This window comes from Impatiens glandulifera, chromosome 2, assembly GCF_907164915.1.
Source record: "Impatiens glandulifera chromosome 2, dImpGla2.1, whole genome shotgun sequence".
NCBI lineage: Eukaryota > Viridiplantae > Streptophyta > Magnoliopsida > Ericales > Balsaminaceae > Impatiens > Impatiens glandulifera.
This window is the reverse complement of record NC_061863.1, coordinates 66752765-66772844: the sequence shown is the minus strand read 5'-3', so window position 1 is coordinate 66772844 and position 20080 is coordinate 66752765. Positions and strand designations below refer to the sequence as shown.

At 27.9% G+C, this 20080-nt stretch overlaps 4 protein-coding genes across 4 annotated transcripts; 1 reads left to right on the top strand and 3 right to left on the bottom strand.

Annotated features, from left to right (window-relative positions):
- Positions 1 to 338: 338 nt before the first annotated feature.
- Positions 339 to 3920, bottom strand: LOC124925270 (putative F-box/LRR-repeat protein 23). The gene is made up of 5 exons (XM_047465241.1): positions 3869 to 3920; positions 2146 to 2314; positions 1570 to 1594; positions 1469 to 1472; positions 339 to 733 (listed from the first exon to the last, which is right to left on the bottom strand). The coding sequence occupies exons 1-5, from the start codon at positions 3918 to 3920 to the stop codon at positions 339 to 341; spliced, it is 645 nt and encodes a 214-aa protein (XP_047321197.1).
- Positions 3921 to 3961: 41 nt separating this feature from the next.
- LOC124925269 (F-box protein SKIP19-like) lies at positions 3962 to 5378 on the bottom strand. The gene is made up of 2 exons (XM_047465240.1): positions 4963 to 5378; positions 3962 to 4337 (listed from the first exon to the last, which is right to left on the bottom strand). Exons 1-2 carry the CDS (start codon positions 5376 to 5378, stop codon positions 3962 to 3964), a joined length of 792 nt encoding a protein of 263 aa, XP_047321196.1.
- A 7829-nt stretch (positions 5379 to 13207) lies between these two features.
- LOC124925268 (probable E3 ubiquitin-protein ligase ZFP1) lies at positions 13208 to 14326 on the bottom strand. The gene is made up of 5 exons (XM_047465238.1): positions 13934 to 14326; positions 13802 to 13846; positions 13649 to 13711; positions 13440 to 13574; positions 13208 to 13345 (listed from the first exon to the last, which is right to left on the bottom strand). Exons 1-5 carry the CDS (start codon positions 14324 to 14326, stop codon positions 13208 to 13210), a joined length of 774 nt encoding a protein of 257 aa, XP_047321194.1.
- A 3718-nt stretch (positions 14327 to 18044) lies between these two features.
- Positions 18045 to 19218, top strand: LOC124926594 (40S ribosomal protein S2-4-like). Its single transcript, XM_047466845.1, has 2 exons — positions 18045 to 18784; positions 18866 to 19218. The coding sequence occupies exons 1-2, from the start codon at positions 18116 to 18118 to the stop codon at positions 19031 to 19033; spliced, it is 837 nt and encodes a 278-aa protein (XP_047322801.1). The 5' UTR covers positions 18045 to 18115; the 3' UTR covers positions 19034 to 19218.
- Positions 19219 to 20080: the final 862 nt, after the last annotated feature.

The window sequence follows — 20080 nt, the reverse complement described above, 5'->3', positions numbered from 1 at the left end:
ATATATATATATGATTGGATGGTTTGATTTTTTGTAAAAATTTGAACATAACCAACATAAAACTCTAAATGTTTTATAATTAAATGTTTCATGTACTAATATTATGATCATGATTGAAGCTTACAACCTAGTATTATTTTTAATATATTAAGTTTTAGTAGTTCTGATTATTTATTTAGCAGTTTCACATTTTCAAATATGCATATTATAAGTTTTTTTAGGCAGTCAAACAAATTTCAACACAAAACAAAGATGGGTCCTTGCAAAAAGTAAAGGTACATCAAAAACACAATCAAAACATTTAGAATAAATCTAAACTCCAATCCTCCATTACCCCGCTACATGAAGGAATGTTCAAAGGAGACGAAATCATGATAAGGTTCCGTGCTGAGAATGCATGAGTCGAATTTGAATTCATAATCATCAATACAGTCATGAGGGTCGCGGAGTCTTTTTATAGAAGAACATATTTTACTCAATTCACAATCCACAAGTTTAACGCTAAAGCACTGCCTAATATCAAGTGATTCAAGATGATGGCAAGAGTAGAGGATAGCTTGAAGACCATTGTTCGACATCGGATTCTCAAATAGGCTAAGGTGACGCAGCTCAGGCATGCTTCTTGCTATAGCAAATGCTTCCTCATTTTCAGACTCATATTCATGAAACATTCCGTTTTGATTAAATGTGAGTGATTTCAATCCCGGACAGTGGCGACCAACAAGTTCCAAACCTACAAGTGTGATGTTGTAAAAATAAATTTGAAGCTCTTCCAAGGATGACAAGTTTTTAAAAACTTCACTTAATCCCTCATCAGAAATGTTCCAGCACGCTACAAGTCAAAGACTCCTCAACGAATTTCTCCTAAATACCAGCTCAAGTCCGGTTAGTATTAGATCCCCAATCAACCAACAAGTAAGACTCACCCAACATAAACAAAATGTAAGAGACAAATATATATACAAAAAAGACTTGTTCATAAAAACCTAACAATATATAAGATACTATTTTCTTGTTATTTGGTGAGAGACATATAATTATCACTTTTGGCCTATCATTGATATGGATAATGAATATAACAATACACATTACACATTAATAAAACAATAAATAATATAAAGAAATTCATATTCATATGGAAAAGATTAAGACCTAATTGTTGCTTTAATGTCTTTTTGTCCAAACAAAAGATGCAATATACAATTTAGGCAAACCAACTGTTAATATTGAAAATCATGAACAAGAAAATTCAGATAAGTGCTAATTTTTAAAATTAGAGAAGAATGACACTCCACATACACGATTCCACTTAAACTCAAAACGTTTTCAGATAAAATCGAACCCATAATATTTTGGTCTCTTAAACCGATTCTTATCACCGAGTTACCTTGATAATCAAGGTGATAAATGCTAATTTCTATTAAATATAAAAGTTAAACATGCCTCATATATAATGAACTTTTTTTACATGTCTATAAATTCGAGAAAAACCAAGTTATTCAAAAGAAATCATTCATAATGCAATGCTGGTCTAGGGTAAACTTGACAAGTCCATAGGTTAAGTCAGACCAAGATAATTCTAGTTGCAATCCATCTAAGAAAATAAGATTAGTAAACTTAAAAGGTTAAAGCTAATTCAAAATAATAAGTAAACTTAAAAGGCTAAAACTGACACAAGGTCATAAACAATATTTTTCTAATTTATTATCTATAAAAACCAATCATTTAGAAATAAAAGTTAATAATTTATATCTAATAAGTAAAAACAACTTATCAAAAGTGTTGTGTTTGATATTTGTTAAATTAAATAAAAAAATGTCTATATCGGTCACTCACTGTATCAAGCTAGAATGGATGGAAAAAACACAATATTCTTTCATGTCTATTCATATAATTTATGATTCTTTTCTTTGCAATTTAGAATTAGAAATAACCAATAAAATTTACCTTAATAAAAAAGGTTAAGTTATCATATTCTTCAAAGGGTACTCATGCTTCAAGAATGAAAGACCAAACGTTTAAAGGTCATTCAAAAGTTCTTCTTAATAAGATTAATGAGCACAAGACAATAATATATGCCCTTTCATAAACATACTTTAGGATTTTTTTCTTTATAATATCTATGGGGGAAGAAGATTCTTATACCTGTTAGAAAGATGTATGAGGAGATCGTCACATCCAAAACTTGCGATTTTGAGATCAATCAATTGTCCACAGCTCCGGTCAATTGCATTCTTGGTCATCTCAACTAGATCAGAGTCTGTGTAGCGCCAGAGCTCAGGGTCTTTACTGATTTTATGCCACGAGTGACATACTATTGGGATAGTGTTCAGTATTTCAATGATCCCAACCTTTTTTCGGCAGGAAGTCCACCCAGTTCCGAGCCTCGATTACTTTTTTTTTCCGGGCAAGGAGTAATAGAAGAGGAGTCCGTCGCCGAGCGGAGAGAACGAGAAGTCGATAACATTATTCAGAAAACACTATTATTTTAGAGATTGAAGTATTTATATATAAACTAGAAAAATATTATTTTAATCAGATCATTCGGTGATTTGGTCTGCGTGGTCTTCGATCAATAAATATAAAATAATCTGAACTGATGGTGGAGTCATAATTCAAAATTTATCCAGATTAAAAATATTTAAAGAAAAATAATATAAAACAATTACAATTGAAGTTGAAATTTACTAGTTTTATAAATAAAATATTCATCAAGTATTTTTTAATGGACATGATAAATTTTCATATTTAAATGTTGAATAGTTTGATACGATTATATTTTAATGTAAATTCGTATAATTTTATTATAATGATTAACATGATATCATCATATAAAAATATATAATCCATGATTTCGTTCTATGATAGTTAATTAATTTTTATCAAACTCAACTATTTGAAATTTAGAAGAAAATTTTAACTTCTTATCATAAATAAATGTATTTGTTTCGATGCTAAAATAATGAAGGATTGTCAATTATTGCCTTCAAAAAGATATAATACTATTTTTTTTTTTGAAAATTTAAAATTAAGAAACTTGTTAAATTTTAAGATTCTTAATATTATATATTAGATACTAATAAAAATATTATTGAAACATGAAAAATATAAAAATAAGACACAAATTGATATAAAATTATACAAAACTGATGAGAATGAATTTTAATCTATGTATAGTGGATTTAACTCTATACAAATTATAGAGACATATTAGCTATTAAGAGAAAAAAATTCAAAATTTTTAACTATGACTTAGGGTATCTGATTTGATTTTAGTGAAATTTAATGATATTAAGATTGACTTAATATAAATGTACCTAGCCCATGAGCTTATCCAATCCATTATTATTTTTACTTTCATACAACAAGAAGAGTGAGTTGTATGTTTTGGGCTTTGGTAAAAGAAATTATGGATTATTTATTTTTATTTATTTTTCATAAGTCTAGTTACAAAAAAATTAATAAAAAAAAAACATTTTTGATGAATGTCTTGAGGATATATCAAATAATAAAATATATTAATATACATGTTTTAATATATATATATATTATATTTTTTTAGAATAATAAAAAAGATAATAAATAATTCAAATAAAAAATTATTTAAATATTTAAATACTTCACCATAAAAAAATCAATATTTAAGTACTCCACCATAAATATTTTAATAATCTACCAAATCATCATCAAACATATCCACTTCAAAAAAGATATATCCCCTAGAAAAAATATTTTAATTTGATTTCATTTCTCATTCGTTTAGAAGTTACTAATTCATAGTTAAAAGTTAAAACACATAAATATTCAATAATTTAAAAAAACATCAAAGAAAAAGGTTCATAATCCAACAAAACAAAATCTAAAATACCAGCGAAATTACCAGTGAAATCACCGTTAACATCACCATTGCCAATACTCATTTTTGGGGAATTCAAAATCAGTCTCATCATAAGATTGAAAATCACCATTGCCAATACTCATTTTTGGGGAATTCAAAATCAGTCTCATCATAAGATTGAAAATCATCATCATTAGGATCAGTAGAGTCACCGGGGTGATAAAATTCCTTTATGGAAGAACATCTTTTGTCCAACACAAGATCAGCTCTCAAGTCAACTCTAAAGCACTTCCTAAGATCAAGTGATTCTAGACGAGGACAAGAGTCGAGTATAGACTGTAGGCCTTCGTTTGTCAATCCATTACCAATAAGGTTAAGGTGTTGCAACTGAGGCATTGTTCTTGAGATAGCAAGTGCAGCAAAATTAGGATCAATTCCATCGTCATAGTCATAGTCCTCCTCATACCTTATAAAACTAATTTCATCACACCACTCTCCTCTGTATACTCGATTTTAGTAATTAAACATTGTTTTTTTAAATGTGAGTGATTTTAAACCAGGGCAGTTGAAACCAACAGTTTCAAGACTTACACGTTTGATGTCCCCAACAATATGAAGTTCTTCTATAGATGACATCTTTTTAGTAGCTTTACTTAATCCCTCGTCTGTCTGTAATGAAACTCCATACAAATCGAAGTCGCTTCAACTTATTTTTCCTAAATACAAGCCCAAGCCCAATCAATGTCAGTTCCAAATTAACAACCCAAAATAAATAAAGTACAAAAGACAAATATAGATCCAAAATATTACAAGAGGAAAACAAAGTATATAAAGATTATTTAAATTTTAAATTCAAAGATTTACGAAAGATACTTTCTAATGCTTTTATGATATACAAATCCACAGAAATAGAAAATTATGATAATTATATTAGATTTTTTATTAAGAAATCTAATATAACCCCTTGGAGTCATGTACTTTAGAACCAATTTATGAGGTAAATGCTCTAAACAATCCATTTAAGGAAGTTATCATGCAAAAATAATGTTTATACCATTTATTCTAATCTCATTTGGAAATGTACAGATGAATATCAGAATCTACAAATAAAATGATATTTATACGTGTCAGTAATATACTCGAGGAGGTGGTCATTTCCAATATATTCCAGGTTGATATTAACCAATTGACCACAGTTTCGGTCAATGGCTACCTGTGTCAGTTTGTGAACATCATAAGGAAGGTCGTCGGAAGTTACTAGAAAATCGGGAAGGTTGCAGAGTTTGCCGATGTTGTGTATGTCAATGGATCGCCAGATTATAGGGTCTAGACATATTTTACGCCATAAAACACATACTAGCTGGACATTCAACAATATGTCAATAGTCCCAACCTTTTGCAGAATCGCCACCGACACATCTATTGGCAGTTTGTCAAAACAGTTCGTAGTCTCGACTACCTCTTTTCCCGATAGACAAGTAGAAGAAGATGAAGTTCTTTTCCTCCCGTAGCTGAGACGAGAATGAGAGTAAGGCCACATTGTTCAGCTTGCAAGAGAGAGAGAGGCGCAATGTTTAGCTTAGGGCATTTTATATTAGGGCATTTTGAAGGAAAAGTATTTAGGGATTTCGGATTATAAATTAAGTTTTATTTTTTTAATTTTTTTTTAGACCTTATAAGTACTCATTTAAATGTTTGAATTATATTGATTTATACAATATTAAAAATTACCTACATATTTATTATTATTTTTGTCTTAACTAATATTTATATATATTTTTTAATACATCTTTTTTTCCTTCAATCTTTTTATATTCAATTATATTATTATTCAAATTAATTTATTTTTATTAGAATTATTTATAATATTTGTGAATCGTCTTTAAAATTTTCCTTCATGTAATTTCTTTCTTATTTAGTTAAAAAAATAAAAATTATAGCTCACCTTTTATTTATTCCAACCATCTTTCACTTTTTTTTAATCAATTTAACATATTTCATTGCGACCTTAAAGTTGACCATAAAAAAAAAATATATATATATATATATATATATTATATAATCATGCTTAATTTGAATTTGTTTGGTTTAACGAGTCAAGAACAATGGTTAATTTGAATATATATGTGAGAGTAAATGATACTTGAGTCGAATCGTGAGTTGACCCGTTCATAAACTTAAAACGATTAAAAAGTGCGAGTCACATACACTATGTCGAATAATTAATTAATTGGTAATACATATTAAATACTATATATATATATATATATAAAATTACTAGAATGAATCCTGTTGCATAGATAAGAAATTTAAACAAAATATTATTTATATGATTAAAATCAATCTAAAATTTAATGTTAACATATATTTTAAAATTTATAAACATCTAAAGTTCAAAAAAAATTATGAGTTTGAAAAATCCTTAAAGGAAAACATTTTATCACCTTACATTTTTCACATGCCACTTATCGCACTCGACAAACCAATCATCAATCTCATTAGACAGGTCTCCCGAGGGTTCTCATAGAGAAGTCTTGCTCTGACTTGCCAAAAGCGTTTAATATTGATCATTAAGGATGTCTTACACACAGGTGGAATTGCATAATAATTATAAGGCTTTTAACTAGCTTAGTGAATCGATTGTTACTAGGTAAAGCAACTTGTAGTATTTTTAGTTCAGAAAACAAATCACTCAAATTAACATCACACGTACCTTCATGAGAAAATACATTATAAAATGTGCTACACTTTTCTTTCAATTTGCTTTCATTCAATGCCTTCATCTTTCCAGAATTCATAAGGAACCCAAATAAGTCATTAAACTCATTCAATTGTTCAAACCTATGTTTTAGGGATGCAAGAGACATATCAACCAATACTAAAAAATAGTTGATCCTAAAAGATTCTTCTGGCGATTGTTGTTCAACATTAGAAGTATTATCATCAAAATATTTTATAGGGATCTTCTTAACACGTTTAGTCGAAAAAACAGGATCTATGTCCATTTCACATGCAATATCATTTGCAATAATTAAACTAGAGACAAACCCATCTATTCGAAACTTCTCAAAAAATGCAATTAAGTTTTCCAATTGATTAATGGCATAATCAATACACATAGATGAGGACTGCATTTTCTTACTAACCATATTTATAGCAAACAAGATTTCATACCAAATAACCATACCAAGTATAAATTCAAAACTTTCAATCATTGATGCCAAACTTTCAGATTCACTCTTTGATTTAGCATCATCACAAATATTATACAATTCAAGCAAAGCTTTCTTTACCTGAGGAGCTTGAAATCTGAGTGCTTTAATGCTTTTAACACGAGCCTCCCATCGAGTGTTAGATAGAGACTTTACAGTCATATTAGGAACATTACCACACAAATACACAATCTTAAAATAAAGCATAAAAATAAATAACAATCAAATCCTGATGTTGAATTTTCACTTTTAATGGTTAAACCTTACCTCAAGCCTCAAACCCAGCGAAACAGAGCCACCGTCGAAATTATTTTGTTGTCGGTTTCGTTGTCGGTTTCGTTGTGAGTTTCGTTGTCGGTTTCGTTGTCGATGTAAGATACAGAGACTAAGAGAGACAGACGATAGGGTTTTCAATTTTTTGTTATGATAGTGTTAGTTTTTTTTCTCTATTTGGGCTATAGAGCCATGGGCCAAAAAATTTAACATAATAAAAAAAATTAAAGAATAAGAAACTAAAAATTCTTACTAATACCTAGCATATATAAAAAAAAATGGGCCCTTTTTTGGTCCTAGGCCCTAGACCGTGGCCTAGGCTGCCTACCCCTCCGGGCCGGGTCAGCCTACAACAATATGAATTCTTATTAATTTAGCATTAAATATTAATAATAAAACCTCTCAATTAAACCGGACTTTCATTTTTTTTCTCCACCCAAATATTTTTTCAACTTATAAATAATCTTATATCAACAAAGTCCAATTGCAATAACCACGTTTACCTTTCTTTCTAAATAAAATAGTTGGTGGCTCATATGACTTGATTGAGATTGAGCTTACATCTTGAAATTAATTCATCAAATTATATGTTCTTGATGATCAACCTCTTATTTTGAAAGTAGCCTAGATGAGATATTGATTCAAATCTAATTCGTGAGACCAGAAAAAATAATAGTATAGAGAAGCTTAAAAAAAGACATGATCAAAGAATAAAAAGTAAAAGATAGTTAGAGAAGGAAAGAACACTGAAGACTTAGGTGGCTTAAAGCACACCATCTAAAAAATATTTTACAAGAACAAAGAAGCTTAGTGGAATTATTCCAGAGTTATCAAAATTGGTATTTTCTCCTTCCTCTCTCTTACTCTTTTTTTCTTAATTTTTTTTTGTAAAGAAGATAGGGGAGATATTACAACCGAGAATATTCAACTCGTAGTCCTCATGGATTGTCGAGCACGATTGGATCCTCCGATTCCGGCCAATTACATTGGAAACTGCGTAAAGTTTCGGATAGCAACGATAAATTTTACGTCTTTGAAAGGGGAAAATGTTTGGCGATGGCGGCGACTGCGATTCTAGAGGTAAAGAGTGAAAGTAAGTAAGGAGAGAACGCTGAAGACTTAGGCGACTTCCGGAGTTTTCAAAACTGATATATTCTCCCTCCTCTCTCTTGCTCTTTTTTTTGTCTGGTTAAAGCAGATGGGGGAGATATTACAACCGAGAATATTCAACTCGGAGTACCCATGGATTGTTGAGCACGATTGGATCCTCCGATTCTGGCCAATTACATTGGAAACTGTGTAAAGTTTCAGATAGCAACGATAAAGGTTGCATCTTTGAAAGGGGAGAAGGTTTGGGATGACGATGGCGTCAACTACGATTCTAGAGGCGATTGTAAGATTGGCTAAAGGAGTTGTGAAGGGGGTAGAGAACTGGTTATCTAATGCATGGTTATCTGATGCGGATTCAGCCTTTGTCGGTCCAAAATTGTATGGCATTGGTGGGTTGCCGCATGTTGAGTTGTATGGGACGGATTTTGGATGGAGCTGGCCGGTGAAGGTGGAGATGGAGATGGTTTTCATTGACACTACTGGAGTTTTCTCTCTCTATGATGCTAGAGATGACCAAGGCGGTATTGCTTTTAATAAACATAAAATTGAAGTCAATCTTCCGTGAAGGGCTTGAAAATATTGGTAATATTTAATTATTTAATCCTCCAACTTATTATTGTAGTTGATGGATTTTATGTTATCCTAAATAAATCTTGTATAAGAAACTTTTTTTCTGTTTCTTATTTTGGTCATTTGTTTAATGAAAATATATATATATATATATATATATATTAATTATGTTGTATTTTTTTAATTTTTTGAATTCAAATAATTTTTTTTTTTATCTATTTTAATGTCTTATTTAGGTTTTTAAAACATGTTTATATATTAAATTAAATTTTATTAAGAAAGAACATCAACTTCGGGTATTTTTTCAATTTTTTCTATCAAATAAATTGTTTTTTATTATTGTTTAATATTTTATTGTCTTAATTAGATTGTTAAAAATACAAACAAATTTGGAGATACTCGCTCGAATGACAATTTACTAGGACGAAAAGGACAGAAGATTTAGTTTCTCTTTTTTATTTTACATTCTCTAATTTCGTTTGATAAAAGATGTTTTTTATTAATATATAATTCAACTTGTTTTATTTTTCCGATAATATATGATATCTTAAACCATTGTCTTTTAATTTTTATATATATGGTCTTTTAAAATTATAAAATATGTCATATTGAATAATCTATTTTAACTTAAAATTTTCTATTTTGTTTTCAATAGTTTAAATCAATAGTAGAATTAATTGTCTTTCCTATTTTACATAATTAATTTTATATAAATATATTTTTTCTTACACAAATTTTTCCCACTATTTATATATTATATATTTATATATATATATATATGAATATATAATTTATATGACTATTAATTCAAAAAAAAACACCACTAAATTTACATTAAAAAAATTATTATCTAATATTAAAAAAAATAAAAAAAATATTACAAATTCATGTTTATATGTATATAAAAATATTTGATTCATACAAATTTTTTTCATAATTTTTTTCCATATATATATATATATTTATATATATATATATATATATGGAAATATATATATATATTTATAAATATTTTATACAATTTACCTATACGAAAAAACAATTATTAATAATTAATTTCTTTTTTTATGTTTTCCTCTAATTATATATATATATATATATATATATATATATATATATATATATATATATATTATTTTCTATTCATATAAATATATTCTATTTTACTAAATTAAATATTTTATAAAAACTTCGAGGATATAAACAGTAAACGATCCATCGAAGATTATAAGAATTATTCGGATAAAAAAAAATTTAAATAAAAAATTTGATCCTACTAAATAAGATGTCACATTAAACAAAATATAACATCAACTCAAATCAAATTTAAGTAATTTAAAAAAATATGACACTCAAGTGCTAAAAAAGTCATCGAAAGGCCAAAAAAAAATGTTTTTTCAACCTCTTTGCAATTTTATTTTAGAGAAAAAAAAAAGTAACTTGGATGAATTATTTAACAATCGGTAATTATGTAAAAACATTTTAATTTCCCGTACAACGTAGGGTATCCTACTAGTAGTATTAATTATTATATTCGAATTTTCATCGTTTACGATCTCATGTTTATAAAATAAATGAAAAAAAGTAAAGTAATGCAACCTTGTAACATCTTAGCTAAACAATCTAACTGTCACCATTAATAGATCATTTCTATTGTTACACAAATTTATGTTATTATACATATTGTAAAGAACTATCAACAGCTATATATGTTTAGTGAAGAAAAGAAAAGCATCTATTAACGGTTAGTTGTGATGACACTTTAATAATTATTTGATTAATGTCAAAGAAAGTTAAGAACTCAACAAAAGAAAAACAGAATCATGAAATCATGTCAATCAAACTTCACACTTTCATTTCAAATGACTAATTAAAGAATAGAGAAACAATTTGGAAATTAATCAAACAAGATATCATACTCATATATATATATATATATATATATATATATATATATATATATATATATATATATATATATATATAACAAAACAATTAATTATAACAAACACAAGTTTTATTTCTTAATTTCTTCAGCTGCTGCTACTGTTGGTGGTGGTTTTGGTATTGGTGCGGTTTGAACTCCACTGTCGATGCAGCTTCTGCAGTGTCTCTCGATCCAGCTTTCCATGTCATGTTCTTCTCCACCAAAATGTCTAGTCCGGCCACCACACAGCCGAGCAATGAGACCTGCAATGAGAGAAACAATGATGATAACCGCCAACACAACCACAAGTGTCTCAATGGATCGGTTTGTTGAGTGGTTAATTGGTTCGACCACCACCACCATTTCAGCCGGAGATTCCACTAGTGGTGGTAGACGGTTGTTGTTGTTGTCTTCATATAACAACTCCACAACTGGCTTTGTCATTTTAAGAGATGTAACTTAAGATGGGGAGAATGAGTGAGGAATTAATTCCTAGATGGGTATTATAGAGGATTTTTTTATTATTATTTTACTTTGGGGATGTAATTTAATTGAATTCTTGGGACATGGGTGGGCCATTGTACATCATTTGTTTCTAACTTTAATCTACTTTGGATATTGGGAATTATTTAAATGCATGTTTGGTTGTCTTTATAGGTACAAATGATAGTGATGATGCTTATTTCTTGGTCTAAAAGTAATTTTAAAGGTGGTGGTGACTCAATTAAATTGAATTATATTTTGTCACTCAGTTAGTCCCGATGGTGAAACAAATTTTACAAACTTATATTTTTTTAATTTGGTCTTTATCTTCATGATATCACATTTTCTGGTCCAACTCAAAGTTGAATATTCTCTACCATGTCATTTTATAAATATTTTTTAAATAAAAATATTTTTTTATTTTGTTTTATTTATTAGTTGAAAAAGATGTCAGCAATGTGAGAAACACTAGTACAAATCAATTTTATTTTGACCGACTTAATTAATATATATATATATATATATATATATATATATATATATTAAACTTTTAAATGCATTCATAGTTATTAATTAGTTAAATATAATGTGATGATTAGTTATCTAAAAATAATAATTATCTATATCATATTTTTTAATTTTAGATTTTGAATTTCTTTCAATCGTTTTAACTTTAAGTTTTTGTAATTATTTATTTTAATATTTGCATTTAAGATAAATTATTTTTGTTCCTCACTAATCTTTTTTTTACTCACTTATTATTATAAACAATAATTATCTATCATGTATTTTATGTTGTTTTATCTAATTTTTTTTTTCTTCAATTTTCCTTTTTAAGATTAAACTTTTTTAATTTTAGTCTATTGTCAATATTAATATTTTTTAATTTTTGAAAAAGATCCATGTAATTTATTATTTTAATTTTAAAATAATAATAACCTACTATTTATTGTTTTTGAATAATAAGAGTAGTTTTAAACCCAACTAAAAAATGACACAAAAAAATTTCCCATTTTATTTTCATAACTTATATATAATTTTTCCCAATTTTATCCAGATTTCTCTTGAGAATAACACAATAAAAAAATATAATCAGGGATAAATAGTAATTTTATTTTTAAACTTCATTTTAATTTTCAAAAAGTTATTTAAGATTTTGATTTTTTATTTTAATAAAAAGATTTAGAAGATATTAATATATAATGATAAAAAATATATTTTTTTAAAATGAAGAATATTTTAATATTTTGATTAATGAATTTAATTAATAAAAAAAATGTGAATGAAATAATATTTTATTATAAGAAAAAATTAATTATAATAAAATATTATTTTGTGAACACTTTTATTTAATGAATTCACTAGTCAAATTATTAAAATATTTTTTATTTTAAAAAATATATTTTATTATTATACATTAAAATTTTCCAAATTTCTTTATTAAAAAAAATCTCTTCAAAATCATCCAATCAACATTTGTTAAATAATTCATAAATTAATAATAAAAAATAACACTTGTACTTTATAAAAAAATATAAAATATTTTAATATTTTGTTTGACGATGTACTAGAAGATGATAATTTATTAAAAATTATTTAAATAGCTTAATCCAAACAAGACATAATATAAGAAATTAAAGAGAAAATAAAATAACATAACATAGTTCAAATATTTTTAAGTTCAAATTTGAAACATCACCAGTTTAACTTAAAACCTTACCAAAAAAAAAAGAAAAAGAAAGAAGTTCAAATTTTAAGACAGCGGGTGCGAGTGCGGGTGCGCTTTAGTTCACTTCAAGGTGTCACCGCAATGGCTCTACAGGCCGGGCATCTATTAACCTCCCTAAGCCATGACCTAATGCACTTGAAGTGATACATATGGTCGCAGTCCAGTTTGCATACAATTGTATCCTCAGATGATATGTAAGTTTCCTGAAAATAATAAGGACATGAAAAAGTCTCAAAATATACATGTTTAAGTGTTTACTTAACAAAAATATATATTTATATAAGTGTCGCATCTTACCAGACAAATACAACATGCCTCGTCTTCATCCTCGTCTTCGGGACAAAATCTACTCGACTTTATATACTTATGGATTGTATAATCACTCAACCCGCCATCGTCACTCCCCAAATCATCACGCAGCTCGTACAAATCCTATTTCAACAAGATTCATCATTTATAAAACATATTTAAGAAAAAATAATAAAAGGGTTATGTCACGTTGTTACATCCAAAGACATGCTAAGCATCACATTCTCTTCTTCCTCCCTTTCTTCCTCAGTATAGCCTACCTAATAAACATAATATAAACAAATTATAAACTAAAATATAATCAAGACTTGTGACAATTAATTAATAAATAGATCAAGTTTGTACAAGACCAGCTCAGGATGGTTTGAACTAATCCACTCCTGAATGTCTCGAACCTACATGAAAATAGTTATATAAAAAGAAATTAGACATTTGAAAATTATATTTTTGGAGGAATCAAATTATTGAAAAAAATCAATTACCAATCTCTGTCTTCTTCGCTCTTCAACAGGCACATCCACACGACGACGACGACGATATTGTATGATTTCATTCACGGGTGCTTGGTTCATGTTTCCACTCTGATGTTGAATCAAGTTGCCACCTATTGGTCCTACTGGTCCAAATGTTGCAAGTGGTGGCCTGGTTTGGTTGGCTAGACTTGGTTCCACCAAGCCCGCACCTCCAGAGCCAGAGCCAGAGCCAGAGCCAATGGCATGCGCCGTTTGGTTGATGGGAGGAAGAGGAGCCACCCTTTGTAGGACATGTCTACTTTCAATGTCGCAATCAAAGCTTCTTCGATTCGGACCAATGATGGTTGATTCCGAATTAACAACATTCAACTCCAAATCTTGGTTTGCTATGTTTTGAGACATCTTTGAAACTTATCTACATGCAAAAGTAAAAACAAACCCTTAATAACAAGGAAATCATTTCTTGTTAAATTAATGTAAAAATCAATAGTCAATGATTTTAAAAAAATAAAAGAATAATCCCAAATAACAAGATCATAAGTTCAATGAAATTAAATTAATCTGTATCCATCAACATGCAAAACCATTTTCTTCTCCAAAAGAAACCCCCTATAAAAAAACACATTTTACTACAACCTCAAGAGAAAGATAAGAACTAAGAAGGCGACAACGCCCTATCATATATCAAAAGAATGATATATATAACGAATATTTGAGTATCGATGGTCACAACTTTCGTTGTTGATTAATAAAATGGTTCCGCCTTAAACAACATGCATGCATTCTTTAGATCAAATGTATAATCTCATCAAAAACCCTATGCATATGGATAGATCTAAACTAGTTAGATAGATTGATATATAGATATAGAAATAGAGGGAGAGAGATTGAACGTACCTAAGAGCAGATAGCAGCTAGAATTGTGCTCTCCCAAAAACTACGGCAAAATAACAAGAACTAAATTGGTGAAGTCTATTGCATTTCACCAAATGAACTCCCTCCTCTCTAATATAGTGACCCATAATTTATGTTTTTCCCCCTTTTTAACTTTTAATTTTATTCTTCTATCTTCTAAACTATTTTTTAAAAAGTGAAAATATTTTCTTTGATTCATAGTCAAAATGATGACTTATTATAATAAAAAATATAAAAAAAATATTGTAATACCTAAGAAAGCGAAGATATAATATTTTGAGAATTCGTCTTTAGATTCGATATGATAAGGATGCTCTTTAATATTCTTATTATGGATACAATCTCTTGAGATTTTCAAAATGACAAGTGAAATATCATTTATGACCCTAATAGTTTTTCAAACACGTGTACATAGTTTAATTTATTTGTCGTTCTTATTTTTAACTAAAAATGTTTACATTTATACGTGGAGTGCTTTTTATTACATTTTGTAAAATTCAAATTATATATTAAAGTTTTAATTTGAATTTGTTTGAAGACATGTTATAATTTATTTTGAAAATAAGAGTTTTCTTACAAAGCGTTTAAAATTAATGATCGCAATATAACTTGAGTCCTATAGATTATCACTTATTTAAAAAAAATGAGAATTTTCATTAATTTTGATATTATGTAAATGTTGCATGAGTAAAAAAATGATCAAAACCAAAATATTGTAATGAAGCATAAAAATAAAAAATGATGAACATCCTTTTTGATTTATATATATGAGTAGAGAATTGATGAATCGTTTCCAAAGCCTACTAAAAAATCAAGCTTTCAAACTTTAACTAAAAATGATATTTGAAAAGGTGAAACACTAGTGTAGCTTAAATAGTCTTAGTTGGTTTTAAGTTAGATTTTTACTCAGAATGTTTAATTTAAACTTGAGCCATGACTATAAATCATCTTAACTTTATACAAATTAAAAAAAAAATGTGAAACTTTATTGGAAATCTTGTTAATTGATAAATAGAAATGTAAAATTTCGAGCAAAACTTTTGTACAAAATTTGCAATGATTAAGACTTTATTTCAAAAATATATATATATTAATGAGAGGTCGAATTTACTTTAAAATTCATAAATTTGTAAGTCACTCAGGTTTCTTGCTCTTATATTATATAGTGATAGTAATTTACACAACTTTAACCTTAACAATTGAGTTCAAGAATATGGATCATAGTTTGGTCTTTACATATACATGAGATGGTAAAGTTTAATTAGCATCAACGTGCTAGTTCATGTTGAGGTCGAGAGTCGAATAATTAAATTTCAATTGGGTTGAAGAATAAACTATTTTCATTCATGATAGAAAGGTCATTGTATGTTTGTATTAACCGATTTTTTTATCATAAAATCTTTTACTCGAAAATATTTATATGATTAAATACATAATAGTTTTATGTTGTATTGAATGAGATTTGATCTAGTAAATTTTGTTGGTAATCTAATATATATTTATAATGTTATTAAAAAAAATATCAAAATAAAACGCCAAGATACCCAAATTTTCAATGAAGTGGTTAGCCAGTGTATTTCAAGATGCCACAAATTGATATGACAACATAACATTATATTTTGAATGAAATACACTATTAACTTGTTCATTTTATTTATTTATTTAAATATTGAAACATTTTTTTACCTATTTTTAATTCATATTCTCTTAATTAAAAAATATAACAACTGTTATTATTACATACACATGCATCTATCACCATAGGAACTATTATAATAGTTTATATATTTATTTGGATGTGAAAATGGAGCTCATTTTTATGAAGTTGTTAATTTGTTGTTTTTTTTTTGCTTCTATTTTAACTTGTAGATACTTAGTAGTCATAACCTTTGCTGAATTGTTTTTATATGATTTTTCACTGCAATTTTTCAATAATATTTGTAATGATTTAAAAATAAAAAATAAATAAAAAAGTAGTGATTTTTGAAGAATTTCCTTCTTCATTCTTTACTAGAATGCAGCACATGCATGCATTATGAATTGAAAATGTTAAAATATTATATTAAATTTATTTTAAAAAAAATATAATTATAAGAATCGATTTATTTTTTAAAATAAAAGATAAATATAGAGATATAAAAAAAACACAAGTTCAAAATTTTATATTTTGTGTTTATAAATTACTAACAAATTTTAAATATGATCCGTAAATTAATAATTTAATTCTTATTAATTAGTGTTAATATAAATAAAATTTGTAATAATTATAATAAAAAATAATATTTTTTAAGTAAGTAATTTTATATTCACCTACAAAATAAATAAGTTTACATTTATTTATGTATTTAAAATCTGTATAAAAATATATATAAGTTTATATAAATTAATAATTAGAGATAATATACTTATCTTATTTCTTTTCTAATTAAATAAAAATATAAAATAATTTATAAAAGTTGTATAATTATATATAAATCTAAATAAAAAATTCAGAAGAAATATATATGAATATAAAATATATATATTTATTATATATAAACTTTTATAGGTATATAATTATGAAGAGAATGAATATTTATATATATATTATATTGAAAAATAAATTAGGAAAGAATATATATATATATATATATATATTAAGAAAAATGAGGAGATATAATTATTTTTTAATAAATTTATATTATATATTAAAAAGTAAATAATGATAGAATTTATACTAAAATATATATATATATATATATATATATATATATATATATATATATATATATATATATAATTAGTATGATAGAGAATATATATATATAAAATAAATAAGGAGAGATATTATTTTTTAGATTTCCTTTCATGCATGACTTAATATAGCAGGCAAATAAGAACTTTTATATAAATGCAATTTTTTCATAAAAAAATTAAATATAAAAATTTAATTATTAAATAATACAAAATAAAATCTAATCTAAAAAAAAGTACAAAGAATTGATTATATAGATATTAAATTGTAAGAATAACTTACAAAATTAAAATTTTCATTAGATACATATAGATTTTCAGCCGCCCGTCTCTTTTATCAGCCCATTTTCGTTTCGGCTCATTTATTATTTTTTTATCAGCCCATTTTTGTTTCGGCCCATTTAACAAGAAAGGCTCATACCTAGGGCTAGGAGCGACATCCTCCATTTAAAGTCTTGAAACCCTAGCAGATTTAGTCTCTTCCTCAGCCGCTACTACTTCTCAAAAGGCATATTCTTCATACAAACCCAATTCACTACAATCATGGCGGAAAGAGGAGTTGGAGAGCGCGGCGCTGACCGTGGTGGTTTCGGCCGCGGCTTCGGACGCGGTGGAAGGGGTGGAGACCGTGGTAGGGGCCGTCGTCGTGGACCTCGTCGCGATGAAGAGGAGAAATGGGTTCCCGTTACTAAGCTCGGACGATTGGTGAAGGATGGAAAAATCCGAAGCTTGGAACAGATCTATCTGCACTCGCTCCCAATCAAGGAACACCAGATTGTCGATCAATTGGTTGGACCCTCATTGAAAGATGAGGTCATGAAGATTATGCCTGTGCAGAAACAGACTCGTGCTGGACAGAGAACCAGGTTCAAAGCTTTTGTCGTTGTTGGAGATGGAAATGGTCATGTCGGACTTGGAGTGAAGTGCAGCAAGGAGGTGGCGACGGCTATTCGCGGCGCTATCATTCTTGCTAAATTATCTGTGATCCCGGTTAGGAGAGGTTATTGGGGTAACAAGATTGGAAAGCCTCACACTGTTCCTTGCAAGGTCACCGGAAAGTGTGGATCCGTTACTGTCAGGATGGTTCCTGCTCCTCGTGGTGCTGGTATTGTTGCTGCTCGTGTGCCCAAGAAGGTGCTCCAGTTCGCTGGTATTGAGGATGTCTTTACCTCTTCTCGTGGATCAACTAAGACTCTTGGAAACTTCGTGAAGGTATGATGATGGTGATCTTGAACTTTTTGTAATTTGATCTATATTGTAACTGTTGGATTGTTTTTTGGTTTTGATTTGCAGGCTACATTTGATTGTCTTCTGAAGACCTATGGATTCTTGACTCCTGAATTCTGGAAGGAAACACGATTCTCAAGATCCCCATATCAAGAATACACAGATCTGTTGGCAAAGCCCACAGGGAAGTTGGTCACCCTTGTTGATGAATCTTCCGAGAGAGTTGATGCTTGAAGAATGTTTTGTTCTATTCCTTAAATCTTCATAATGGTAGTTTTTCATTCCTTCAAACTGATCTGTTGAACTTTCCCTTTGTTTGAGTGATGTTTTTAGTCAAATTTGGTTTCAATTTTGAATGAATTGATTATATTTTGTTTAGACGAATGATTGTTGGATATTTAAATTGTCTATTTCTACTACTACTTTTTGCTCCATGATTATTTGTGGGTTTGGATCAGTGACATGATTTCATATTATTAAGTGATGTTCATTGATCTCATATTTACTTTCAAGCTGCTAATTTCATTGATCTTAATTGGTTAGATTTAATTTATTCATGAATTTCAGATATGGTCAGATGCTTTCATTTATGGTCTTCAATGAAAACAAATTCTTTTAGGGTATTGAAATATTATTGATTTTGTTTCAGGTTGTGTGAGATATTTCTACATAATAACACACTTTTTCTACACATTTGTTTTTGGTAGTATTAGTTGCACTTTCTTCAAGAGAATCTGTAATTTTTGTTCTAATTATTGATTATAAGAGTTTGGAATGAAAAATAAAAGATATCTTTAGGAATGTAAGTATTCAATTTTGGATGATTCATTGAGAACTAAGGTTTGAGAATATTATTGCCAAGAATTTGGCATTTTCAACTAGTAATTATGAGTTTTGATAATTCATCCAATTGAGAACCTTTAAGATTTTCTCAAACCAACATTAACGAATTGGTTTTGTCTAGTGTACAAAATGATTTAACCAATTTAAATTTTTAGTTTTCCATGCCAATTATTATACAAAAAGTTAACATTAAGATACATAAAATGATATTTGTTTTTGCTAATTAATAACATAAATCAGGTTTGATAAACAAAAACATGGCGGTTGTCATGTCATAGATGGCAGGTAACGTTATGTTCTCGCTTCCAAACAGGCCATAATGATAATAACAACTTCAATTATCGAACCATAGCTAAAATCCCTAATTTGGGATTAGTTTTTCTTTCAATCTTGCGATTCCGGTGCATCGCTCAACATTAACGAATTGGGAAAATGAAG